Raw genomic sequence first — 27,329 nt, 5'->3', positions numbered from 1 at the left:
GCGGGTAAACCCACAGTGGTCCTGTTTGCTGAAAGAGTGAGGACTAAAATGGAGCTGGAAGACGGAGTTGTGTACCAGGACGACCCGGGGACATCAGCGATGATGTCTGAGCGGGTATCGGGCCTGGCCAACTCAATCTATCGCGAGTTCGAGAGACTCATCGGCAAATACGACGAGGACGTGGTGAAAGAGCTGATGCCGCTGGTTGTAGCCGTGCTGGAGAACCTGGACTCGGTGTTCGCGGAAAACCAAGAACACGAAGTGGAGCTGGAGCTCCTGAAAGAGGACAACGAGCAGCTCATCACGCAGTACGAGCGGGAGAAAGCGCTGAGGAAACACGCGGAGGAGGTGAGTTATATGTGGAAGAAGAGAAGAAGCAAACAGGGGGAAATGAGCGTCTGCTTTCTTTTGAAAGGGAATAAAAACAGCCTTCTTCTCCTACCCTCTCCTCCCAGCATCTCTGAGCGCTTAACTAACCTCTACACGTGGCCTCCCAGCATCCACAGTGCTTACTGAGGATGTAAACAAGGCAGAATATCACAGCTGAAGACACACTAATGGCTGTCTTTGCTAGGGGGATCGTGAGTGACACAACTGTTTAATCCAAACAAGGACTAAGTGCATCAACAAAGCCAAGCAAATAACACACACACACACACACACACACACACACACACACACACACACACACACACAAAAAAACAAACAAAAAAAAACAAACAAAAAAACCACACACCCCTTTGTCAGACACACCAATAATCTATCAGCTTTCTATTGCATCGGATGATGGAGTCATGTTTGACTCCTCAGAGTCCCCGAGGGAAGAAACTGCAGGTGAAGTGACTCAGCGATTTGGACCATCACATTCACACATCTAAGTGTGACAGTGACTAAAAAGGATATGGGCTGTAAACTAGCAGGTAGACATAGTTTTATATTCAGTCAATGATAGAGACCTGTAAATGTGACTAAACATCTTACCATAAGTTGAATCAAGATACCCACGATGGTGATGAAATGACAGTACTGAGGGCTATGTGGGGTTTACTTTATAGACTCAAAACAAAACATTTCCAGCCAGTCATAATTTTCATCCTTTCTCAACTTCGCTAGCCACATATGCTCCAATATTAAGAGTATAATGATCCTTAATGGGGAAGAAGTCCAATTGTCCAATGCAGTAATATAAAATGCAAAAAAATAAAAAAAAACCAAAACCACATGCATTTTGGAAACTGATGCTGATAAAGATGTTCCACATATGCATGTAGTATGTTTATATAATGAAATATTTAAAAGGAGGTGATGATAGGGGTTTGCTGGAGTCAGTTATAAAGAGACATTGAAAAATACCCCTAGAATTAACTTTCATTATTAGATAGATTTGATATCTTATAAGATTATTGGGTAAAAGTATAAATAAAAAAGAGTCATATCTTTTATAAGTAAACACAAACTGTTGGGTTACTTGCTAAGTTAGTTGAGAGATAGAAAAGTAAAAACTAGTTTCAGAAATTTGTGGAAGATGATGAAGATACACATATGCGAGGAGTGTTGAATGTGTTTTAGGTTCCTGGGAATTAATATCACAAAGAAAATACTATCGTCATGTGGCTACACAAATATTTAGTAATTAAACCAGTGTTTCTTAGCTAGACATAATAAGTAGGGATGCACCGATCCACTTTTTGGGAGTTCCGATCTGATACCGATATCTTAAATTTGAATATCTGCAGATATTGATATTTGTCAATACCAAATTATTATTGTGAGTATGGTTATTACTACTGTTATAACTGTGTAAGATTTTATTAGGTTGTAATAAATTACCCATCCTTTCTGAAGTTACCTCGCTAATACAAATATAATAACATTACAGACAATAACTAACTAATAACTAACAATTTCAACTCAAGTTTTATTTTGATTTGGCACATCTGAAACAACTTCTGCCGATTATCCGGGGTCGGGTCACAGGGGAAGCAGTCTAAGCCTAGAAACCCAGACTTCCCTCTTCCCAGCCACATTTTCCAACTCTACGGGGGGAGGGGGGATCCCAAGGCGTTCCCAGGCCAGCCGAGAGATATAATCCCTCCAGCGTGTCCTGGGTCTTCCCCGGGGTCTCCTCCTGGAGGGACGGGCCCAGAACACCTCACCGGGGAGGCGTCCAGGAGGCATCCTGACCAGATGCCCAAGCCACCTCAATTTGGCACATTTCACCCAAATACAACTATAAATGTGTGGTTTTGAAACAAAGATCTTGCTTTTAGTGTAACAAAAAAATGTCACATTTTAACATTCAAGGCAGTTATTTATTTTAAAATATGTCTGAAGCATGTCATCAAACACATCTGCGCATAGCTTGACAAGTGTGGTATCGGTACACTTTTATTAATACCAAGTACGAGTACACAACCTTGGTATTGAGCCGATACTGATGCTGATATTAGTATTGGTGCATCCCTAATAATAAGGCTGGACTTAAGTTGATGTATTCAGTCAAGCTTACTGAAGATATAAAGCATTCTTCACCGCTGTAATGGTCTAAATCCCATTTAACATTATTTGAACCATCATTTTGTAAAAGGGGTTTGACTCTGTGGTGCACAGAACAACTTTATTGTGTCACGGCGAAACAGCAGAATGTTTTGGTGCTGTAAAAAATTTAATACCCTTACTACTCTTGTACCGGCCAAAAGGATTGCGACTCACTGGACTGAACTTTGGTTTACAATTGAACAGGTACTTTAGTAGTGTATACTACTCTCCTTAATCTCTAGTTTATTTATTTATTTTTTTAAATAAAAAGTTGAGATCCAGCTAAAGATTGACTTGGCCTTCTAATTGGTCTTCTTGTCTTTATACATTTAAGATAGTTGGAATAAGTTAAGTTTAAGATTTTATGCTTCTTCTTGTTTTCGCCATAGTAGTTTATTGTACATGTAAGAATAGCCACATTAATTGCACTGCTTCAAGCTGAATAATGATATTGTTAGAAGATGCAGCTGTTATAAAAATTGGGATTTTTAGTGGAGCAAAGCAGCTATCTGAAGGTGTTTTAAGCAGCTGTGAATTGACATATACTCTTAGTGAGCTGTTTTTGTTACTCACAATGCATTTAACCATCAGAGGAAAAGAAAAGAACATATGTGAATAATGGGAATTTATTCACAATACTTACACTTAGGTATTACAAGAATGTGGAGCACCAGAGTATGTTTGGGATATGAAGACCAATTGAGCATGCATGTGCAGGAAATAACTACCGGTAGATTATTTGAGTGTGTTATTGAGAATGTTTTTCCCAGCTTTACTCTGACTAACACATTTTTATGTTTAATTGTCATTCAGACATGCTCTGTGCACACTACATTTCCTGTAATTAAGTGTCTGTGTAAGACTTTCGGTGAATGCTCTAATATTCAACTCGCACCGCTGGGTTATATATATATTTTTGGCAGTTTCAATGTGTAAAATCATGAAAGGAGCCTCTGAAGGGCATTATCAGGGTCATTTTTCTGACTTCATCAGACTATCAGGGTGAGTGAATTTATTCATTTATTAACCGTACGTAGAGAAGGCTCTAAATTCTGACGTTGGGCTAAAAGTTGAAATGTGTGTAAGTACAAAAAAAAAAATCCTGATTAATTAAATGTGCATATGCACACAGTTAAGTACTCTCTGTTGATAAATCCAACCTTTTCTTAACAACCATGCTCATGTCTGTTCATACATTTGCATACAGAAGCTCCTTCATTTAACCATATATATCCTATCCGTTTAGGAGCCAGCAACTTGCTTGCGTTTCTCCTCAGTGATGGAAGTAAAGAAAGAAGGAATATAGTTTTTGCTGAGTTTGAAGCCAGACAATCATCTTTGTTTAGTTCAGTTAACATTTATTAAAAAAAAAAAAGTCTGAACCCTCCATGCAAAACTATAAGTGCAGAACTTATTTAACAGTCCTCAAAACAACATTCTGCAAAAAAAGTTATACTGAAAAAGAATATGTGAACTCTGCAGAGAGAAATGAGAGCAGTAAGTGATTCAGGATCAAGGAGAGATATTTGTCGTTTTCCTTTTAAAGGTAGGAATTATGAAACTGTCATGATGTCAAACTATAAAAACAATGCAAGCAAATTGTTTTAGAAATCGTCACAGCACACAGATGAGTTGGAGCACAGAACGTCTTCCTTTGGATGTTGTATTTTTATTCTGAAGCTCTTTGGTTTACCTCAGTTGGTTTGAAGACATGAAGGAGACTTGGTATGATGTTACTTTTACACATATTCTCAGCATCATTGCGCCAGTCTTTTTGATCTGTTTTGAACTGTTCCAGAGAAATAAATGTGTTTTGGTCCAAAGAAAAGTTGCATCCAGCACCAGATGATGTTCATAGGAGCACAGAGATTGAAATATTATTTGCTAACGTCAGATCAATGGTGATTAGCGTTTGTCATATGTGTTCTGTAAGTTTAGAAAGCTACACGTTTGTTTATTATCACTGCGAGAGGTCACTGTAAAACCTGCAATGATAATACAGTTTATCTGTTCTACCACTAGTTTTTGCGCATAATGCATAGAAAAAATGTGCTTAAATTTACAAATTTTTCTATGCACAAGTTGATAAATTTCGTACTCTGTGTGGGAATACTCGTACACACACCTGAGGTACACTTTTGTGCATAAACCAGATAATAAATAAGGCCCAGGTGTGTGAAAATCATGTTTTCCATTTCCAAGGATAATTCCCAAAGTGTTGCATGTGTGGTTTGTGTTATGAATGTGCAGCATGATGACCGATGTAATGTGACTTGGGCCGTCTGCTGCAGCTTGTTTGTTTGGCCCAGGGCATTTCCACAGCAGGGTAGTGGATCCAGTGTGCCTTGGACACTCTACTCACTCAAAGCAGAGTGACAGCAAATGTTAATAAATATGCTTACTGACATCATAGCTGTACATTTTGTTATAGAAACAACACATTATATCAAGTATATTTACACATTTATTGAGCACAAAGCTGGTGTCCATTGGGGAAGACTTTGTCCACACCCCTGAGGAGGATTGTGCAGGGGTGTTTCAAGCCTGCTGGAGAGGCATTACTTCCAGGTTATGCATTCCTTTGTTTGAAGAGTAACGTCCTCCAGAATTCAGAAGTTTTTGCTTTTGTTCAAACACCCCTCTGCTGAAGGAAAACAATGAAGCGTCACATTTCCTTTTTGCAGTGTCTTCCAGATGACTTAAATGGATCAGTTTTTCCACATGTATTGATGCTTTTTAGGCTTGTTGCTTACTGGACTGAACACCTGGTCCAAAATAGGCAATAAATGTGAGGTAAGAAGTGCTGTAGAAATGCAGCCTGTTTACTATTCAGAGCGGGTCAGCCAGTAGCTGAGTACAGAAATAAAACAGGCAGCAGGATCATCCTCCCTCCCATGATGCTATTGCAACTTTCATTCCTCTAATCCTTGTAAATGAAAGACCCAGGCATGAAAAGAAAGGAACCATTTAAATTGTTTACATAAAAAAAAAAAAAATCAAATCAGTTGTTTAGATCATTTAAATTCTTTTTCATCAAAACCATTTATCTAAATATTTTCTTCATTAAATACTAGTTCCCTGATGTTACGAAATTATTATTTATGCTGTTTTTCATTTTACACTTCGCACATACAAAATAGTTCCCTCTGTGTTGACTTGTGAACTTCCTTCTCTGTGCCCAGAGAATGAAGGGGAACCACATCAGGGCCTTGGCTTGCTCAGCTGGACAGGATGTGGACAGAGACACACACATCAACGCACAGACATTTTCTTGTTCAGAGGTCCTCTGTGAAAGAAATGGGAAGGAAACGCGAGTTTCCGGTTCTAATTTAGATATTTTAAAATGTTATCAAAGCAGCATGGGTGTCTGTTCTTGTTGACATAGTGTGTGTTGGCAGTTGTCATAAATGACCTCATGATTAATATTAATCAGTGATCAATGAGTAAAGTTGCAGATAATCCTGTTTCTGCATTAGTAGACTGGAGCCATCACTGGCTCCATTAGTAGTGCATTAGCACTCCTTTGACACTACATCCTACGGTATGATGCCACTGAGTTTGATCAAGCTTTCTGCATGTGTGTTTCTTTGAGTAGAAGTTCATAGAGTTTGAAGACACTCATGAGCAAGAGAAGAAAGATCTGCAGAACCATGTCGACAGAATGGAGTCTCACTCTCGGCAGCTTGAACTGAAGATCAAGAACTACGCAGACCAGAGTAAGACCTCGATTATATAAATACTGGAATTGGTCAGAAGTATTATAACCGATGCGGTCTGTTCTCTGTGCTAATGCCATTTTTGAGTCTTCATATTTTTTATGCACACAAACACTTGCATTGCTGTGTTTTCTTTTTCTCCATCTTTGCAGGGGTAACATTAATGGGATTATAGGATTTCTGTTACTTACATCCCTCTAATGCGGCACTACATTACTGCTTATCTTATTCGTGGATTAAGTGTTGGAGGCACAGTGATTGGCTGATGCATTTTATTAAGTTAGAAAAAAAAAAAATTAAATCGCCCACTAAATATTATCTAGTGGTAAAGCAACAATTCAGCACAGCTGGCTAAAATAAATAATTCGCTTGCACAACATTTAATGGAGGCAAACATAAAGAGCTTACAGAAAAAATAAGTCTTTTTCTGAGAAATCACATGTAATGAAGTGTTTAGTAATTGTTTTATGCTGCAGTATGTTTGTTTGATTGAATGTAGTTCCCAGAATACACACACACACACACACACACACACACACACACACACACTCACACACCCATTGGTAAATCATTCATTCACTTCTGTATGTTGAAGTGTATGATATGATTGCTCCTACAGGCATAGTCCACATGCCACTGTAAAGGTAGGAGGGAATAGGCAATAAAATAAACAGTGTCTGTGTAGCTTATCGTTGCCTTTGCTTGTTTTAATTACTGCATAATTACATTACTAAGATAAAGCAATAAAGTAAATGTTTATAGCAGCTAAAGTTTTGCAGATTTTCACACCTTAGCACCCCCTAATGGCAACTAATCCAGCATCCTTCTTGCATCTTGTCTCTTCTCTGAGCTCTCTCTGGTCAGTACAAGTCAGGAAGATGTCGACCCTCATGTTATCTCTTGCTCTGTGTCTTTCTCTTTTTATTTTCTTTGCTTCCTTCTATTAATGCTGTTACTTTGATGACTCAGCAATGGTTTGTGTTCAGCTCTGGGGCGCTGCAAGGCAGTGATGGCTCTAGTAATGTGGATAATGAATGCCAGCATGCCATTAAAATAAGTTGGGAACACAGAGGTTTAATGTAGGAAAGCTATTTAGTGTAGCTTTAACATGGTTTAACAAACTCCCTTATTTTCCAGTATTAAATGGTCATTAAACAGCTCCCACACAGATCAGAGAAAATACTCTGACTGCTTTAGTCCCGATTCAATTAGATTCCGATTCTTTGGGTGCCGATTCGATTTAAATTGTGATTCTCATGATTCTTTGATATTGCTGATTTTCTGAGGCTAAAAACCAAAGAAAAAGTACAAAACTTTTCTTGCTAGTCATTTTTCTTGATTTCAGTTGGTATAAAAACAACACAGCCATCTTACAGCTGCTATAATGCCCAAGAAGACAAGTAAAAAGATCAATAAAAACAATAAAAATTACAAAAAAATTAGAATGGATTATTTTTATCTATTTAAAAAAAAAAAAATCATTTTTTTAATTCTAAATCTGCCGTTATTTTAAAACTGTGAAGCAAAAAATGCCAATATTCGATTTATTTCAATTCAATTTCGCACCCCTAGAAAATACACAGTTGTCTTCTCTTTTGTTTTATTTTGATTGATTAGATTTGACAGATGTTGAGTAAACACACGATGCATTCAGCCAGTAATAATCCAGCATAATTAATGTTTTGCCTCATCTCCACTCAAGAGTTTTGACATAACTGCAGAAGGATTGCTTCGGCTATCCGTCTTGTCTGCAGCTTTTTTTCCCCTTCGCTTCATTACTTGTCTCCAGAAATTTGATGAGTCACTGCATCAGAATGAAATCCCACCGTAGTGTCAAAGCACACGTATAAGTGAGACATCACCAGACAACATGCACAAGCTGTAGCTGCTGTAATTGATACTATCCAGGCTTTATGCTGCAAATGTGTCTGCTGGAGGAGCTCAGTGTGGCTTATGCTAAACTTGAAGTGCTAATAGGGGATTAGGTGTTTTGTCACCCATTTGAATGTGATTTCCCCTTTGCCTGTTACTGTCAGCCTGATTTAGTAAAATTAATTTTATTTTTTATAAAACTGCAGTAATTTAGTTAACTATCACTCAAATGAGATATAAAACAGTGATGTGATTCTATTTCATGCTGATAAATTAAAGGTCTAAAATGGTGATTGCTTTCTGGTTCAACTCTAGTTGGGATTTTTTGTGGCTGATTTTGTATGTGTGATCAGGAATTTTCCAGTCCATTTTTTTTTTAATTTAACATTTCTTTCATTGTTTCTCATCTTCCAGCTTGCAAGTAGACTTCTTCAAACTAATGAGCATTGTGTTTCTTTGTCAGTCAGCAGGCTAGAAGAACGAGAGGTGGAACTCAAAAAGGAGTACAACTCCCTCCATCAGCGACACTCCGAGGTAACGTAGAGAGGAAGAAAGTGAGGAAGAAGGGGATACTGGAGAGTTGGTACAAATTTTTACCAGGTGTTTTGTTTTTATTTGAGCAGATGATCCATAATTACATGGAACATGTTGAAAGGATCAAAATGCAGCAGATGAGTGAGACTTCAGAGTCCAGCGCGGTCAGCCGAGTCAGGTACAATCGCAGTAGACAAGTGTGAGTTGACTGTTCTGAACGGGTCAGGCTCTACAGAAACCACAGCTAGCACTTTGTGGAGAAATGGTTTATTTGAAGTTTTCGCTGAGAAAACACGATTAAACTTTTTCTCATCTCTTAAGGAGAGAGCGACCTCTTTCTTTAGGGATTTTCCCTTCATCTGGGGGGACGTCGCTCATTATCCCAGATTCCCACGCTAGAGCAGAGACTCCGGGCACAGAGGGTTTGAGGTTCACGGACCCATCACAGCCACGTTCCAACACTAGCCTCAAGGTGGGTGTGTGTGGCGCCTCCCTGTGATAATTCCTATGATTTTTTTTTTTTTTTTTTTTTTTTTTTTTTCATTAGAGATTGAAATAATGAACAATTAACAGCAGTGCAGTGCTGGGAAATATACCCTGCAAATCAGAATTCTTACCTTTACTGCCGTCGTTTCTAATTAAATGAATAAGTTCAGCCTAGAAAGTGAACTGTCTAGGCTGAATATGATCATTCAAAATAATCTGATTAATGTACTGTATTGAATATGATCTGTTGTGTAAACACAGTCATTGTTGCAACTGTAGACAACATAAAAAGACAGAAAATATGAGCAAATATATCATCACTTCAACTGGGTTTCCAGTTGTCTTGCTGTAGCTACCAGATAGAGGAGGTTTGGCTTTGGATCTATTTGAAAATAAAGCGACTTTGATGGGGCTCCGGTGTGCTTATGTGTATTTTAGATGGCTCAGACAAGGGCACCTCTGTTTTTAGACTCCTCTTTAGCCACTGATGAATATGCAAACTTCCTGTGGTGCAGGCAGTCACAGGAGGTAATTAAACAAGTGACATGAATATTTATAATAGCTTTAATTTCCTTGTTTTTGTTGCAACCATTGAATGTTTTTATTGTCTTTAATGTGTATCCAGTCAGTCTGATTTACATCAAAGTACTATAAATAATGTTGGGTATAAAAGTAATTCCTTATATTTATACATTAAAGTCATGTAAGTTATGATTATCTTTTCATTTTTAGCTGCAGTTTCTTTGTCTAAGTGGGTAGGTTTTCAGCATGTGGGCAGCGTTTGTATCTGTGGCAGTATGGACCTGGAGGGTGACAATGTTATTTCATTCTGCTGCTGCAATTCTGTGAAAACTGGGACATCAGCTCAGGAACGCAGTGCATGGTGGGAGTGATGCCGCTGTATGGCATGCATCCAGTCACTCAGAGAGAGAGAGAGAGAGGATGGCAGGCTGCAACGTGTTTGGATCTTATGTAATCGCAGCTACAGGGTGGTTATTGTCATTGCACAGCCTTTAGAGCATGAGTAGCTTTGATATGCAGACAGGCACTGGTGTAAAACTGAGACGTCATTTGGATTTATGGCAGCACGGCGGGATGGGTGCAATGAGGGATATACGTGCATGTGCACACGCGGCAGCCATGATCTAATGTCCATCAATAGTATGAATCATTTAAACAGTCATTTCATTGCCTCTGAAACTGGTTTAATTACAGTATGTTTTCTAAATTATTTCTAAATTGGTGCAGCTTTTTATTTGAGGCGAACTTCTTATTTGCTGCTTTTTAAGTAAATCATCCAATTTCAATTAAAATTTTGCTTTTCAAAAAGTAAAAACATTTTTAAAGCACACATTTGGGTTAAAATTTACACATGATGATGAGTCAGGAAGCTTTTACTGCAAAAATGTGTTAAATACCAAATGTGTTTTTCCAGTTACCAACATGGTATTCATTTGATACCGACAGTTTTTGCCATTATATTGATTTAGAAAACGATCAGCAACTCAAACTGCATTATTAAATTCCAAAAGAGTAAAAATTGGTACCGCATACTGTTTAAAGAGGCTGTTTTAGTAATGTAAAAATGTATGATTACTTGGAATGACATTCCTGTAGAAACCTTGTTTTTTCTGATTTATTATAAAAAAAAAAATCCAAACTTGTTAACTCAGTTCTTTAGTAAAATAAAGATAAATGTAAAATCCATACCATTGAACAAATACTGAAACTTTCCACTAAATATCAGAATAGTTCGGATATTTTTTTTTTTGTTTCTGCTGAATGACTTATTAGTTTATTAGCAAATAGTTGTGACTTTACAAAAGGTCTCAGGTAAATTAGTCCCTATTAGCCCTTTGTGCCGTTGCCCTATGTTTTAGGCCTCTGCTTAACTACTTCATAAATATAATAAAATAAATATACATTTCTGTAACCACAAGGTCCCTTTGAATACTTTTGAAATCATTGTGAAAGGAACCTTTTAGGAGATCTGTCAAGATGAATAAATATCAGAATATTACAGTTTCAGATTATTACATATTACAGTATACTGGATGTCTTACTAGTTCAAAATATGAAAATTACACAAAGCACAAATTTAAATAAAACAAACAAATAAAACTTTAAAGATAAATCCCTTTGGAATAATCCAGTCACTGCTCAAAACCTCTATTAAATCATAACAAAATATGTGAACATTATTGTAAACATTATCTCTCCAAAGGCAAACTCGGATAACCTTCGGATAACCCTACCTTAAGGTACAGACAGACCAGGTAGGGTCTCCAAAATGACCATTTCAGAACAGTATAACACTATTTGTAGGTAAGGTCCCCCAACTAGGGGACCTGAGGTTGTAAGTGTAAAACTAATGTTTATTGTAAATTATACATTTAAAATGATTAATATTAGGCAAAGGAGGGAGTCTGCTATCTTGGAGAGGGCTCTACTCGCATACAGGCTAACAGGCTTGTGCAAACACTTTTCCATTCACTTCACAGACATGCACACTTCTTGGTGATTGCATTTCTGTTGAGCTGCTTCTCCACATCTGAGCTTCATTATTGTTACTCTCCCCCCTCCCCCAAGCAGTTGGACTTTGTGGACCCCCCAAAGGAAAGGGAGGGTAAGAGTGCGCAGGACTCTACTTGGGGGAATTCACTGGCAGACGACTGCAAGGTAGTTTGATGAGTGCCAGCATCTGCACTCCTGCTCTGGCTGTAGGCACCACTGTTTGTGTTTTTGGGTCTCTGTGGGCTTCAGTACAGTAGTTTCCCCAACTTTTGCTGTTTCATCTTTTCATTAGTGCTGCTTCATACATTGAACATTTAGAGGCCATAACCTCCGAGATCACTTGCATCGTACAGGGCCCCATGCAACCAAGTCCTGTGCAAAGGAAAACTCTGAAGTGCACACATGGAACTAGTCAATTATTGATGAGCTAAAGTCACTAACAGCTTGGTTGCATCTGGACTCTAAGTTTTTATTTTAGTTAAAAGCATGTTTTATATTTTAATTTGTATTTTTGCTTCATTCATATCGGTCTTCACTGTCATCACTGCACAATAATAACATTTCAAGCTAAATCTCTGTTCCTTCCCGCTGTAGATGTTTAGCATCAAGCTTAATTATAGTGAGACTTTCATTTTATTTTATTTACATATTTTTGGTTTGTTTTTTGTCTGTGGATTAGCACAATATTGTAGATGCAAAATAACAGCCCCTGTTGTTCTTTTGTGTGTTTCTGGTAGTTGTGTGAAGCCCTCTGTAGTCTGTGTTTCGGTGTATGAGCTTTCTGTTTCTGTGCCAGCTTTGTGGTGTTCCCCTCGTCTCTGTGTCTTTAATTTGATGTGAAAGTTATCATTGATCCACATACAACTTTTACTATTTAGGTTGTGTCATTTATCTGTTTTTATTAAGCTTCAAATTACACATAAACACTTTTCAACATGTATGTGAGTGTTTTGAGGGATTTTTCTCTAGTTGTTTTCTATTTGTGCAGTAATAATTGGTTATACGTTCTTTAATGTAAGTAAATTAGAAAATTAGTGTTTTGTGTCTTTTGTTATTTTGTTGAATTAATCTGCCCCCCATATTAACATGCTAACCAGAAGCTTTGTGATCTATTCTAGTCTTTTTTTGTTTGTTGCTTATCAGTAAAAATGTTGTAAAATACTCTTTTCATGACAGGAGGAACTATCAGACTTCACTGGCTCCAAGTCTGCAACAGTGTCCACCACCGCCTCGGACATGGAGAAGGAGGATGGGAACAGTAAAAGCACTGAAGTGCAGGCTGCACCCGGGACCAGATCCATCTCTGTGGGTGAGTCCATTTGGAGATTGTAAAACAGATGTTTAAAACGTAGCAATCATTTAATGACATTTTGCAACCATTTTTTGAATCCATGCAACAAACTTTGGTTTTAAAATATACCACTGGAATCACCCCGTGACAAAAAAAAACATTTTATTTTTAATATTTTATTTCTTTTAATTATAATCATATATGCCATGTGTGTGAACTGAGATGTCAAAGTAAATGTAAGTCAGCACATAATGAAATCTGATTTGTTCATGTTTGTTCGACAAGCAGCTTGTTGTTTCTCCGGTTTAAAAAAAAAAAGAAGCGTTTTTCTAGGTTTTTTTTTTTTGTTGTTTTTTTTTACCTCACATCTTTATTTCCTGCCTATTGTGTGCCTTTTCCAGGTTTGCCTGAAAAAGATGACAGTGCAGATGTGCAGGACATCATCGAGTCCACTCCTGAACTGGACATGGATCTCATTGGATATAAACCTTGCAGGTAGTACAAGGAGCAAGGCTGCTGTTTGGTTAGTTTAATTTTGTAGCAAAACAGAATCCCTCACCTGCTTGTATTTTATGCAGTACTCCCACCAAAGGCATTGAAAACATGGCGTTTGACCGTAACACAGACTCCCTTTTTGAGGAGCTGTCATCTGCAGGCACTGGGCTCATTGGGGATGTGGATGAAGGGGCTGATCTTCTAGGTGAGTAAAGATGTTATCTTCACTGAAATTGAAAGAGTTCTGTCACATCATTCAGGCATATTTCATGTAAATTGTGTGGAAACATGTCATAACTGCTCCGATTTCATTCAGAATTTAACCAATGGTTCTTCTCCTGGTGTTTGCAAAACTTTTAAGGTTAACAGAAGCCATGTTTTGTATGTTATTTGTAACCATAGCACTGTGTTCCCTTCAAATACACATCTTCTTTTGGTTGGTTGTCATAAAACAAATGCAAATTAAACACTGAGTGATGTAGATCAATCTCCACCACTTTTAACTTAATATTTTAAACTCCAAATCTGCAGAAATCTTCATTTTTCTTAGTGGTGCCATGAAATTGTAGTGTCATAAATAGCTGCGAAAGAGGTAGATGAGGAAGTTCAGGAATCTGAATCAGGTGTGTTAAAGTAGGGTTGCCGCTAACACACACAGGACAGGTGGTCCTGAGGACTGGAATTGAGAAATACTGGTATACTTAAATGTTATGGCAAAACTTTGTTTTTATAATAATGCTAATATAAAATAGGAAGTATTCCTTTTTACTGTCAGTCTTTGATCCTTTTCTGTATTTTCTTCCTTTGCAAATGGCTTTGGCACAATGCTATTATGAATGTTTTGTGACATGGAAAATAATGCTGTGGGACGGACTGTCTTAAGATCATGTTGTGGCTTGTTTATTGGCTTCTTATACATGTATTTAAATTATATGCCCTTTTTCTTGGTTTATTAATGGTATTTGATTCTCCATCAATGTTTTCTGTTATTTCTTTTTTTCTATTGTACCACTTCTAAAATGACTATCAAGATGTTTTATTTATGCTTCCAGTACTACTTTTGACCAGAAGCAGCTGCTGAACTGCTAGAAGCGACTGTAACTCCAGCACTTGCTTAACACTCCTATGCTGCTCTGCGTGTTCTGGTCCAGCTGTTGTATTATCTTTTAGCCATCGACTCATATTATAACATCACCTCTCTCTCTCCGTGTCTCATTCTCTGGCTTTTGTCCATAATCCCAGTGGAGTACTCTGGTGTGTATGACCTCAGACCTTTCCTCAGTTTGATATTTTTCTGTAAAGTCCCTTTTCACTTCCACTCATTTGTCACCTTCTGTCATATCCACCATTGTTACACCCCAAAGCTTCATTTTCATCTTGTCTGATAACAGTTGGTTTAAAGTAGCATCAGTAATGCACAATTTATTCTTCTGTGCCTTTTGTGTTTTGTTCAGTTTTGACAATATTTGATGCATGGATGATGGAGTTCAATGCTTTCTTTCGCTGCTGTAATTTTCTTTTTACAGCTTAGGATCTATTTTTTGCCTTTGAACACTTCCTCTTGTACTCTCTGCTGCTGCAGTTGAGAGAATTGGCAGCAGCTTTCCTTGTTGCTTGTGGAGTCGGCAGCTCTGTATTTAGCTCCAGCTCCGTCATCATTTTGGTCATTCCACTGTCTCAAACTATATCCGCATTTCTCTCTCTCTCTCTTTCTCTTCCTTATTCTTTCCGCCCGACTTGGATTGCATGGTTTTCTCAGACCTTAGTTTGATTGGTAAGACCTCATCCACTCTATCCATTCTACTCCTGTCGTTCATGTGATGTGTGCTGTGGATTTGTGTGTGTTGGTAGTTTGTGGCAAAGTGAAGCAAATAGCAACAAGTACTCACTAGGATATATTTCACATCCAGTTGTTGTGTCTTGTTGGATTAGATATTAGAGTGAATAGACTGTAGTGTTAAACTAATCAACAGCAGTAGTTTGTTGTCAGCTTTTTTACATTATTATATGTTATAAAATTCTAATCTTGGCTCCGCCTCTGTTCAGGAATGGGTCGGGAGGTTGAAAATCTAATTCAGGAAAATTCACAACTTCTTGAAACAAAGTAAGTTCAGACTTTTTAGACATGCACTTCAGTTTGAATGTGTTGTGGATTCAGCAAATACAACAAAGGAAAATCTGTTTTTGTTTTCCCGTTTTCTTAGGAATGCCTTGAACGTGGTGAATAAAGACTTGATCCTGAAGGTGGATGAGTTGACCTGTGAGAAGGAGATGTTGGAGGGGGAGCTGGAGGCTGTGCAACAGGCCAAAACAAAGCTGGAGGAAAGGAACAGGGAGCTGGATGAAGAACTGAAAAAGTAAGAAATTGTCTCTCTTCAACAGAGCTGGCTGAGGACAAGATTTTCATTTTATTGGTTAAAAATCTTCTTTAGTAGTTTACAATGACATCTGGTCAATTTATGAAATGATTTTTTCCAGAGTGCGATTAGAAATGGAAGAAGTGAAACAGAAAAACAAAGATGAAGAAGATGTGAGTTTTTTTCCACCTGTGTGGCATCTACACCTTGTTTCCATTCCTAATAGGACTGGTGAATACATGTCCTGTCTTATATGTGTTTTTCTGCAGGGTGATGTACCGACAGCTCAGAGGAAACGCTTCACCAGAGTGGAAATGGCCAGAGTGTTGATGGAGAGGAATCAGTACAAGGAGCGACTGATGGAGCTACAAGAAGCCGTGCGGTGGACTGAGATGATCAGGTGAACGATAAGAACTGATGGAGCAAAATCAGCTATCAGTGAGGTGCTTTTGTGTCATTGTGTGTCTTTACACAGCAGCTAACATGATGTCTTCTTCCTCTCTTCCTTTTCTGTAGAGCTTCAAGGGAAAATCCAACTCTCACAGAGAAAAAGAAATCCAGCATCTGGCAGTTGTGAGTCATGTCAAATGTACTATATCCTATATTCTTCATCAGGGTGTTTTCAACGCCTCCAGTTGCCTTTGAAGTTGCTTTTTTCTTCTCAAGTATGCAAATACATTTTTCTTCTTATCTTCTCCGGGATGTGCTGTTGAATTTGCAGCATTAGGTAAAGATGACTTGATAGAAGTTGCTCTTGCCAAACCTCTGACTTTCCCTCTGTTAACTCAAAACTGCTCCTCCATTCCTAAAGGATACATTTTCTTTCATGATTTTATCCCCGATTTTGTTGTTGCCACTAACTTCTAAGACACTTTTCCTTGTGCCCCTGTTACCTGCCTGCTATGTGCCTTTTGATGTTTTCCTTCTCCGTCTGCTCAGGGAGACTACATGTGTGCAATAGTTGCACAAACAACTCTAACTCAGGTTGTAAGTGCAGATCATTGGGATTATTCTGTTATCTATTTCTGTTTAGAGCAGATCAACAAGTGTATTTTCTTTGTTTTAATACTGAGCTGAATAGAAAATTTTGAACAGAATGAAGCAGCGTGCATCAAGGCAGTAAAATTTTTTAACAGTTTAAAAATGTATCATTTCTTTGTGTCTGCATTTAAGATTAAGTCGCAATTAAATTGGCAAACTATATATATACAGCGTGTTTCAAACAGGATTTTACAGTAATGAATTGGTTAACAGAGATAAAACGTACTGAGGCAAAGTAAAGTCCTAATTAAAATGCTTTAATTATGTGTGATTTATAAGACATTGTTAACTTTATGGAAAGAGGCAGAATTTTTGTATCCATCTGGTGAAAGATTAATCAATATATCAAAGAAATCCAAGGTATCGTTTAGTAGTGGACATTTTTATGTTTAAAGAAATGTAAGATTTTTGTGCAAATTATGGAGCAAGCTGAGTGTTTTATGTTAAGTTTACTCAGCTGGACACTTTTGTTTGCAAAACACCATGTAGGCTTCCAGGTCACTTCAATACACAAAGAAAAAGACAAAAAAAATCTGCTTCTGTCATCCAAGCATTTTATTTTATTTTTTTGTTTTACCTTGTTTCAGTTTCTTTTGGGTTTTTTTGAGCAGTTTTAAAGTTACAGATAGCATCATCTACTGTGAAGATGAAGAAAAAACCTAAATAATTTTAAAAACTAAAAAAAGTAATGCGACAAAAGCACAAAGGGTCTTACAAATAGCACAATTTAGTTTTTGAATTGTCAAATTTTTAAAAAAAAATTTCTGAAATGCAATGAAGATTTTCAACTAATTTTTGTAATAGATGAATGTATATGATTGCACGTGTAAATATTAGATATGCAAATTAATCATAATGTAATAACATACAGTTTTTTTTATACACTTTTAAGAGACAAACAAACTTTGTTTTCAAAATCTGTAAATATGCTGAATAGGAACTTTAGGCTAAACTGAGATGGAGGCACTTTCAGTCATTTTCTGAATCCTTTATACACTAAATGGATGTGATGGAACTTGCTGAGCTGTACTTCAGTTCCCAGCATGCTTTATGGTGTGTCATGGTACAGTAAATGTTGGTGATAGGTGGTGGTCCTATTTTGTCCGGTTTGTGACCCCCTGCCTTGCTTTCCCCTGCACTCTTGCTTCCTCTCTTTCCCCTCTTGGCTTTCTGTAACTTCACTGCCTGCAGCTTCAGCAGACTCTTTAGCTCCTCCAGTGCCCCAACCATGAAAAAAGTGGAGTCCCAGTCCAACATGAAGTACAACCCCCCAGGCGGACTGGTAAAGAGGAGCAGCACCTTCTCCCAGTTCCCCACAGAGAAGTCTAAGATTTTTGACTTTGTCAATGAAGGGTGAGTAATTTAACAACCTGCATTTATGGGCACATGCACAGTATATTTGTTAACTGATGACTTTTCTTTGCATTTATTTATTTTGTAGAACTGAACAGTGCAGTTCACCATCACGCAAGGAGCAGAAGAAAGCCCAGTATCGACAGGTTAAGGCTCATATGCAGAAGGCGGATGGACGGGTCACTGTACACGGCTGGAGCCTGCCTTACAAAAACAAGGTGGAAAAAGTCATTGTGGATATTGTTGAGCTATTTTGGGCTTATTCTTATGTAACAATACAGCTGCAAGGTTCACCTCAACATTTTGAGACACATCATCAGTGAAGTACTTTTACTTTGTCATTCAGATTTTAAGTTTAGTGACTTTATGATTGCTGTGTTTCTTCATTTGGCAACAAAAAGGTTTTTCAGTTTTTGAAGTTAGAAATTTTCATGTTTTCTCAATGCGCAGATTTAGTTCAATTGTCCTTTAATCCTCCTGGTTTTGTTTCCGCAGGTGGCAAATGGAGGACAGGTGGAAAACAAGATGAACCTACCAGTACCGGTTTACTTGAGACCTCTAGACCATAGTGATGCTTCTATGAAGGTGCAAACATGGGAAATTAGGCAACACTTGGTTAAAAAAAAACCCCCAGCCCATTATGCATTTTTAATATTATAAATTGCCTAACACAAAGATATTTATGAGTTTTATCTCTGCTGCTCAGCTGTGGTGTGCTGCAGGAGTCAACATGTCTGGGGGTCGGACAGTTTCCTCTTCAGAGCTCACCAAGCAGACAAAAGGCTCTCACAGCAGCCTGGACCAGCTGGAACAAGACAATAAGGTTAGGAAGTTTAGGACGCTTTTGTGTTCAAGTCGTTTTAACAAAGTGTTGCTGCTGAACTTTGAAAGTTTTTCAAGTCTTATTTACAGGACTTTGAAGTGATTTTTTTGCTTGAAGGACCAGGAGAAAGCAGAGAAGGAGCTGATCATTCAAGATGAGATGTCCAGTAGAGTGTGGGTGTGCATGAGCACCCACTCCTCCACTAAAGTTGTGGTGGTAGATGCCACGCAGCCCTCAGACCAGCTTGACAGCTTCTATGCCTGCAACACGCATGTTGTCTGCATTGCCAGTGTGCCAGGTTGGTTGAGTGTGTTTAATTAGTCAGCTTTTATTGCCCTTTAACATTTTAAATGACAGCGTAATTGTCCCCCTCACCAGGTGTGTTGGAAACAGACTATCCAGCAGGTGAAGAGGTTCCCCAAGACCTGGAATCTTGCCAAGGTGATGGCGTGTCACTGGCTGGCAGCGTGGCCAGTGTGGGCTCAACAGGCAGCGATGGGGCCATGGCCGCAGAGGGTGTCACTGCTGTCCCCCAAACAGCCAGCTCAGGAGTCTCTGACCTGCCCGCTGAGCACAGCGCCATGTCAGGGCCAGGTACAAAATGCAAATGTGGAGAAACTAACAAAACATCTGCTGGCCTTGAGATGAGAGTAGTTTAACAACCTAAAAACAAATGAAAGAGCTCCTGGGGCTTAATCTGCTGTTAAATCTTTTAATTTAATTTATTTATTCATATACAAAGCTAATCAGTATGATGTTTACCAGCTCGTTCCAGGTCAACGTAGTAATTATGGCCCTTTGATTGTGGAGCAGAAAACCTCAGGGCTGCAGAGACTTTCTTTTGTTTTAGTTTTATTTTCCATTTTTAACTTCAGTGGTTTTCTTTATGGGGATCTTTCATGCCAGGGGACCATGTTTGTTCAGTCTGCATGGTCGTTGCTGCTGTGATCGTCTCTGTCTGGGTTGCTGTTGGGCTCTTGCTCTGCAGCCTCTATGGCTGTGGTGTGGACCCAGGCCTGCTCAGGTCTGGGTGGTTTCCAGTGGCATGGCTTCTGGTATAAACAGATCCCCAAGATTTTGTTTCCTTGAAGCAGCATCAAGCCAAATGTTTTTTTCCCATATTTATATACACTGGGGGTGTGGGTGGTTGGGCTGGTGGCGGCAGCATTGGTACATGCAATGGAAACCCTGTGTAATCCTGTCATTCTCAATTCCCTCAGTTGAGCTGTCCAGAGAGACCAGTCCAGCAGAGGATGGAGTTCCTACAGCAGAGGAGGCGACTGAAGCAACTGAAGCTGATGCCGGTGTAGGCGATGATGGAGAGGAGGATCACGGAGTCGATTTAAACCAACCAGGGATCTACACGGAGCATGTGTTCACTGACCCACTGGGTGTGGGTCCCACTGACTCGTCTCCTGTGGAAACACAGAGGTGAGAACTGTTTAGCTAACAGAAGAAACAAAGGAAAAGCTGTGCAAGGATTGCTGTGACAGTTTGATGAATCCTCTTTCTTTAGGACCTCTGGGCAGGATGTTGGGAGTTCTCTGCCAGAAGATATGGACACATCAGAGGGGGAAGTGTTGAGGATGAGCAGTGCACTCCCCACCATGTGGCTGGGAGCTCAGAATGGATGGTGAGCAAGACATTAACCACCAGGGGGAGCTGTAGCCTAATAATGTCTGTTCATGTCATTGCATTTGACATTTCAATTTGTAAGTCAGTATTCCTTTCTTTCTTTCTTTCTTTCTTTCTTTCTTCGTTTTCCTTTTCAAGTCTGTATGTGCACTCATCTGTGGCTCGATGGAGGAAGTGTCTCCATGCCATTAAGCTGAAAGACTCCATCCTTGGCATAGTGTAAGTACACAGTTGTAGGAAAATTTAAGGACTTGTACCCAGGAAAATAAAACTCAAGATGGATATCTTTTCTGCTCATTATAGACATGTTAAAGGAAGAGTTCTGGTAGCTTTGGCTGATGGGACATTAGCGATTTTCCACAGAGGCATTGGTGAGTGTCTGACATTGATTAAATACCAAATTTAGAAAAAATTGGATGTTGTTGGAGCCAATTTTAGTCAGTTTGCACATTTCAAGTGACAGTTCACACTTCCAGGCTCTGTCTGTTTTCCCCAAGCAGATGGCCAGTGGGATCTAACAAACTATCACCTGTTGGATCTGGGCCGGCCCCATCACTCTATCCGCTGTATGACAGTAGTCCATGACAAGGTGTGGTGCGGCTATAGAAATAAGATCTATGTCATCCAGCCCAAAGCCATGAGAATAGAGGTAATGCTGCTGTCTTTTCCAGGACAAATTACAGGAGAAAAAGTGTCCCACATTTAACTTTCCTACAGAATTTTTTAATAATGTAATCTGAATCCATTTTGCTTGAGCAGAAGTCATTTGATGCTCATCCTCGCAAGGAGAGTCAAGTGCGTCAGCTGGCCTGGGTGGGAGACGGCATCTGGGTGTCTATCCGCCTAGATTCTACATTGCGTTTGTTTCATGCACATACTTACCAGCACCTGCAAGATGTGGATATTGAGCCCTACGTCAGCAAGATGCTGGGTAAAACTACTGACACAGCCATAGAGCTATTTTAATTAGTACTGAGGTCATAAATAGTACTGAGTACTGAGTATGACCTTAGTACTGAGGTCATAAATAGATCTTAATAAAAAAAAATAAATAAATAAATAAATATATATATACATATATATATATATATATATATATATATATATATATATATATATATATATATATATATATATATATATATATATATATATATATATATATATATATATACACATATATATATATATATATATATATATATATACACATATATATATATATATATATATATATATATATATATACATACATATATATATATATATATATGTATATATATATATATATATATATGTATATATATATATATATATATATATATATATATGTATATATATGTATATATATATATATATATATATATATATATATATGTATATATATATATATATATATATATATATATATATATATATATATATATATATATATATATATATATACACACACATATAAAATTTATAGTGTATAGATTCTGTAACACAGGAATTGCTTGTTCATCGTTTGTGTTTTGTAAGAAAAAGTCTAAGCTGTAAGCAAATATTTACTGTGTGTTTTGCAGGTACTGGGAAACTTGGGTTCTCTTTTGTGAGAATCACAGCTTTGGTCGTGTCCTGCAATCGTTTGTGGGTGGGGACTGGAAATGGAGTCATCATCTCCATCCCGTTGTCAGAAGGTATCTCTCACCTTTACAAAGCCAGCCGTCTACCAGATTTACTTCCAAATGCTCACTTATGAACATTATATACTATAGCAAAATATTGACATAGCAATATAAACAACATTTAGATTAACCAGACTATGATGACTCTGCAGAAGATGACACCACCAGCTGCAACACAGCTGCTTCAAACACATTTCTGTTTAGCAACCTGACAGATTGTGTAATTGTGTGGATGCATGTTTAAGCTTTTCACCACCACATGGTGGAAGTCCACAAAAGATGATCAGCTTGAACCATAAGTGCCTACTTGCATCTGTGTTTCCTGTTGTTTTGCTCTGACACATAGAGAGCACAACTGGTTTTAGTGGAGAAACACATTGTAAAACTGAGTACTTAAAAGTACGCTTCGCTACCAGAGAACATTGTTACAGCGGATGTGTTTTTTTGTATAATGTTTCTGGTATTTGTTCTAGTTTGTTTTGAAATTGGTTATTGGCAGCCAGTTAGGCTAACTTTAGGCTAATCAGCATTCTATCAACACCTTGCATCAGATCCATCTGCCCAGCTGTCAGCTGCACATCTGTCTGGCTGCCTTCTGCAGAGAGATGCAGACCTCTGCCTCTACATAAGTATGAGTCCTCTGTAAGACAAAAGCAAGTAATCTTAATGATTCTAGAGCATCCCACTAGAGTCTTGGGACACCTGAACCATTTATATTGTTGGGCCAGAAGTGATGAGCAAGCATGTTCCAGGGCTAAATGCATTTCTGTTGTCATATCCAGGGTTTTAGCAAAGCTTGGTCATGGCTTACTGGGTTCATTCTACTATGATTTTGGCCTGACAACTTACCCTTGATCCAGACAGGATTACTTTAAAATGAAATGACAACAAGGTGGGGTTTGCTGGGATGTGCAGGCCTGCTGTTTATGAACAAAAAGAAATTCATCAGCTTATTATTTCTTTCAGTTACATCATGCTGCAGTGTGCACAGCTCTGGTCTTTGCAGAAGAGTAATTCAAATCAAAGCCTGCTGGATCCTGACATGTTTAATATATCTGTGTTTTAATTCAACAAGCAGAACATTTTCTTCTTGACCATATAGGCATGTCTCTACATTCTTTTGCCTATAAACATCTCTAACATACTTATATCGGTATTTAGTTTCCACATGTTTGGTGATTACTGATCATTTTTGTTTACTATGAAGGCAAATTACATTTACATGTTTATCTGAGTTCTTTCCTTTTCTGTCTTTTATGATCCTCTATATGCAGCTTATGCAGGTCACCACTGATTATTATGCTGTGTTGATAAATTGTGCATACTGTTCCAAAGCAGGTTTGGTGAGGTTGTAAATTCTTGTAAAATCTTACAATTTGAATGCAAAGAGGTTTTTAACCCGTAGCTTCAAGCCCAAGGCTACAAACATGTTCTGGCTGTTTAATGGCTTCATTGTATAAACATAGCTATTAAAGTTCAATTTAGGATGTTAAGCACACATACTAAATTATCTCTGAATTTTTGGCAAATAGAGATGTAATTATTTGTTAAAATAAAAAAACAAATTTCATCTGTTGTCAGAGATCTTTTGCTTGGATGATGCAAAACTGAATTAATGAGTTCTACTAGAAAATTGAAACACAAAGATGCAGGTGCAGTAGGCACACACCAGACTCATGTCTCATTTCTGCTGTGCCACACACTCCTCTTTCACATCAACGCCAAGATGGCTGCTGTGGTGGTTCATAGAACTTTTTACTGTTTACGTCCTTATCTTCTCTCTCTGTCTGTCTCTGGATTCAAGACCTGTTTTTAAATCACAGATAGGCAGACAGCAACGTAATAAGGTCCCAGGTGTGACTTCTCTTTTTAATAAGACAGTCAAGTTGCCATGGATACTGTCTGGCTCACACAGCACTGTTAGGTTTACACGTCAAGGCCTTCCTTTCAATGGAAATTTAATAGTTGTGAGATTATTCTTTCTGCATACATCTGAATTATTTTGGCCATTACATTTCATGTTTCTAACCATTTTTGGCGATTGACTTGATCCAGTCTATTTACACCTTATGTTCTTTTTCTTTCGGAAGGTTGAGCTCAATATTTCAGGTACATCATGGAAAAAAAAAAAAGTTAAAAATGTTTTTATAATCCCTGCAAGTATGCCTTTTTTTCCCATTCTTCAGCTAACAAGGCAACGGGAGTTGTGCCAAATCGCCCCGGCAGTGCTGTTCGGATCTACAGTGATGACACTTCCGACTGCGCCATGCCAGGCAGCTTCGTGCCATACTGCTCCATGGCCCACGCCCAGCTGTGTTTCCATGGGCATCGAGATGCCGTCAAGTTTTTTGTGACCGTGCCAGGTGAGTAAGAAGTGCAGTAAACTGAACTGTAACTTCCACGTCAGTCCTTTAGGCTACTCTGACTTAATAATATTTTATAAAAATAACACACTGAACAAAAATCCAAGGATTTTTCAGTGTACGACCTTGTAAGCTGCATTTGGGTAAAATCAGGTACCAAAACCTTTTCAGTCAGACTTGAACTTGTCAGCATCATTGAAAAGATGCCTGCAGAGATGAACTTTTTAGTATGTATTTTCTTTGTCATCTAAATCAGTACATCCCGACTCCCATAAAAAAAAAGAAGTAACATTCCTTCCAATGAGATTTGAGTATTTAGTCTATCTATGGAAGAATTTGTCAGTGAAGTTACAGTTTAGTTGCAAACATGAAGCTGCTTCCTGAGTCACTCCCTTATTCTTTCTCCCTTATTCCGTTTTTTGTTAACTTCAGCTAAAAGTATTTTTAAACTCTTCTGTCTCCACTTTTTAACACAGGTCAAGCGATGCCTCCTCCAGGCAGTGCAGATTCTGGCTCTGATGATCCTGCATCTGAGTCCTCTGATACAGCGACTTCGGAGCCAAAAACATACCTGGTCATGAGTGGAGGAGAGGGTTACATTGACTTCAGAATTGGTGGGTAAACCATGCCACATTAAAAAGTTGTGTTTATTTCTATTGAAATAAATTTCCAGGAAGAGAAATAGAGGTGATTGCTGATTTGTTTACTTTGCTGTTTGCATGACACATCCACCACCTCCTCCTACTCCTCAGGTGATGAAAGCAGTGAGTTGGATGGTTTATCCGAGTTGACAGGCAGCCAGCAGTCAGTCCCCACCAAGGCTGAGCGGAGCCACCTCATCGTCTGGCAGGTCACCGCCACCCATGATTGAAAGACACCACAGACTGATGAGTTGATACCAGGGGTGCCCACCAACCCCGCATGCCCTCCTCCAAGTTTTTCCATTTTAATTTTACTGATGTTCTTTATGCCTGAATAGACTACTACTTTGTAATGAAAAGAAAATGAAACAAAAAAAAAAATCTAATTATTTTTAGCCCATATTTTATACATTTTATCCATGATGAATTTAAAACTGATAAAATTATGTTTGTTAATTCAAAGAATGCATCCAGCAACTTTCCCCCATTTTTGCATGTTGGAGAAACTGGCGCACACAAGAAAAAGGGCAGGAAAGTCAGGTAAATGTTAGCTGTTGTTGTTTTCTAAATATTAAAAAAGGTTATGATTTAAAAGGAAAAGGGATTATTTTAAGCTGTTTTGCATTTGTAACTTAACACGGACTTATTTCTCGTGTTGAACATTTTCATCATCTGATTGAGTGTATAAGGGACACAGTTTAACACATACAGCTGATTTCTTCTGTTTTTATTGTCTGACTTTTAGAAAATTGGCTTTACCCAAGTAGTGAACAGAAAAACGCTTCAGTATTGCTGCAATTAGCAGCAAAAGTCTTGCCATAAAATATCGTTTTTGGAAGTCTTATAAAAATCAGATGCCGTCCAGGTTGACAGATTAATGTCACATGTGGAATATTTAAGCACTTTTGGTTATTTTTTAAAGGTTTCCTGTCAATAGAAGAGCCAGGTTAGCATTAGCTGCGTGGGGAAGTGTGTGTGCCTGCTCGTCTCGCGTATGAAGAAATGCTGCCTGTGCAGCCAGCTCAGTGCTTCCTGTTTGCTTCAGCTCATTGGCACTTTAAAATGTTAGATGTTAGTAGCTTGTGATTTGGAGAAACACGTGTAAGTAATGTAAACTACACTACAGTGTGCGAACTTTAGAAGGGGAACAAAATGTACAAATATTTTTTTTGCAGTGGTCCCAGTAACCAAAGGATGTAAGAAGAAGAAACCGGCAACTGATTTTTTTAGTTGAATAATTTGGGAGTTTACACGTTTATTTTCATGATGTTGTTGGAAATAAGCTTGAATAAGGAGGAGAAAAAAAAGAAAAATGATTTACCAGGGACCACACGACACTAAAGAAAGTCTCTTCATTGCTTCATCATTCCTTGTTTTCTTGTTACATGTGCATTTGTAGACCTGAAAGGTTTTTTGTTTGTAATGTGTAGCTTTTATATTCATTTGTGAAACATGTTCCTTAAGTAATGATCATTTTAATGACTGACTGTAACATGAAAGCAGGACACCGCTATCAAACAGATGTTTTAATTTCTTTTTATATCAAAAGAGTGAGACCAAGTTTGATCTGAAGTCCATTTCAGAGCAGTGACTTTTTATTATGTTTTTGCCATTTTAGTATTTATTTCCTTTGTAATGGAGCCCGTCTGGGTTCAGAATGTAACTTTCTACATGAACAAAATATCATAGGAGGCTATTATGAACAAAATAGTCCAGTGAGTTTACATGATTGTTAATAATGGTTCAATATAATAGATTCATATAAGATAAGTTATAAATTGTGTGAAAACAATACAAAATGAAAAAATCTCATGTAAAAACTATGCATGTTTTTTTTTTTCTTTAAGAGAACACTGCTCCATTATCAGCTCAATTCTCAATTTATTGCCACCATTTTGGGTGGGCGGGATGTAAGTATATGTGTGTGTGTTTGTGTGTAAGGTTCACTGAGGAGTTTAAAAAACAGGATGCATCTTTTTTAGTGTGTTTATCTTTTTTCCAGG

The 27,329-nt window shown here is 38.0% G+C and overlaps 1 protein-coding gene across 1 annotated transcript; it reads left to right on the top strand.

The window, feature by feature from the left end:
* Window positions 1–27,329, top strand: spag9a (sperm associated antigen 9a). The gene is made up of 31 exons (XM_079253340.1): window positions 1–348; window positions 6,134–6,254; window positions 8,590–8,660; window positions 8,750–8,838; window positions 8,982–9,132; window positions 11,739–11,825; window positions 12,837–12,969; window positions 13,353–13,446; window positions 13,530–13,651; window positions 14,689–14,700; window positions 15,493–15,550; window positions 15,651–15,803; window positions 15,925–15,976; window positions 16,073–16,203; window positions 16,320–16,376; window positions 18,036–18,197; window positions 18,286–18,415; window positions 18,693–18,782; window positions 18,904–19,020; window positions 19,138–19,318; window positions 19,399–19,614; window positions 20,241–20,451; window positions 20,537–20,653; window positions 20,794–20,874; window positions 20,959–21,026; window positions 21,153–21,304; window positions 21,415–21,586; window positions 22,221–22,334; window positions 24,509–24,685; window positions 25,162–25,299; window positions 25,438–27,329. The coding sequence occupies exons 1-31, from the start codon at window positions 49–51 to the stop codon at window positions 25,554–25,556; spliced, it is 3,876 nt and encodes a 1,291-aa protein (XP_079109466.1). The 5' UTR covers window positions 1–48; the 3' UTR covers window positions 25,557–27,329.

This window comes from Telmatherina bonti, assembly GCF_933228915.1.
Source record: "Telmatherina bonti genome assembly, chromosome: 14".
Taxonomy (NCBI): Eukaryota; Metazoa; Chordata; class Actinopteri; order Atheriniformes; family Telmatherinidae; genus Telmatherina; species Telmatherina bonti.
This window is presented reverse-complemented; position numbering and strand designations above follow the sequence as displayed.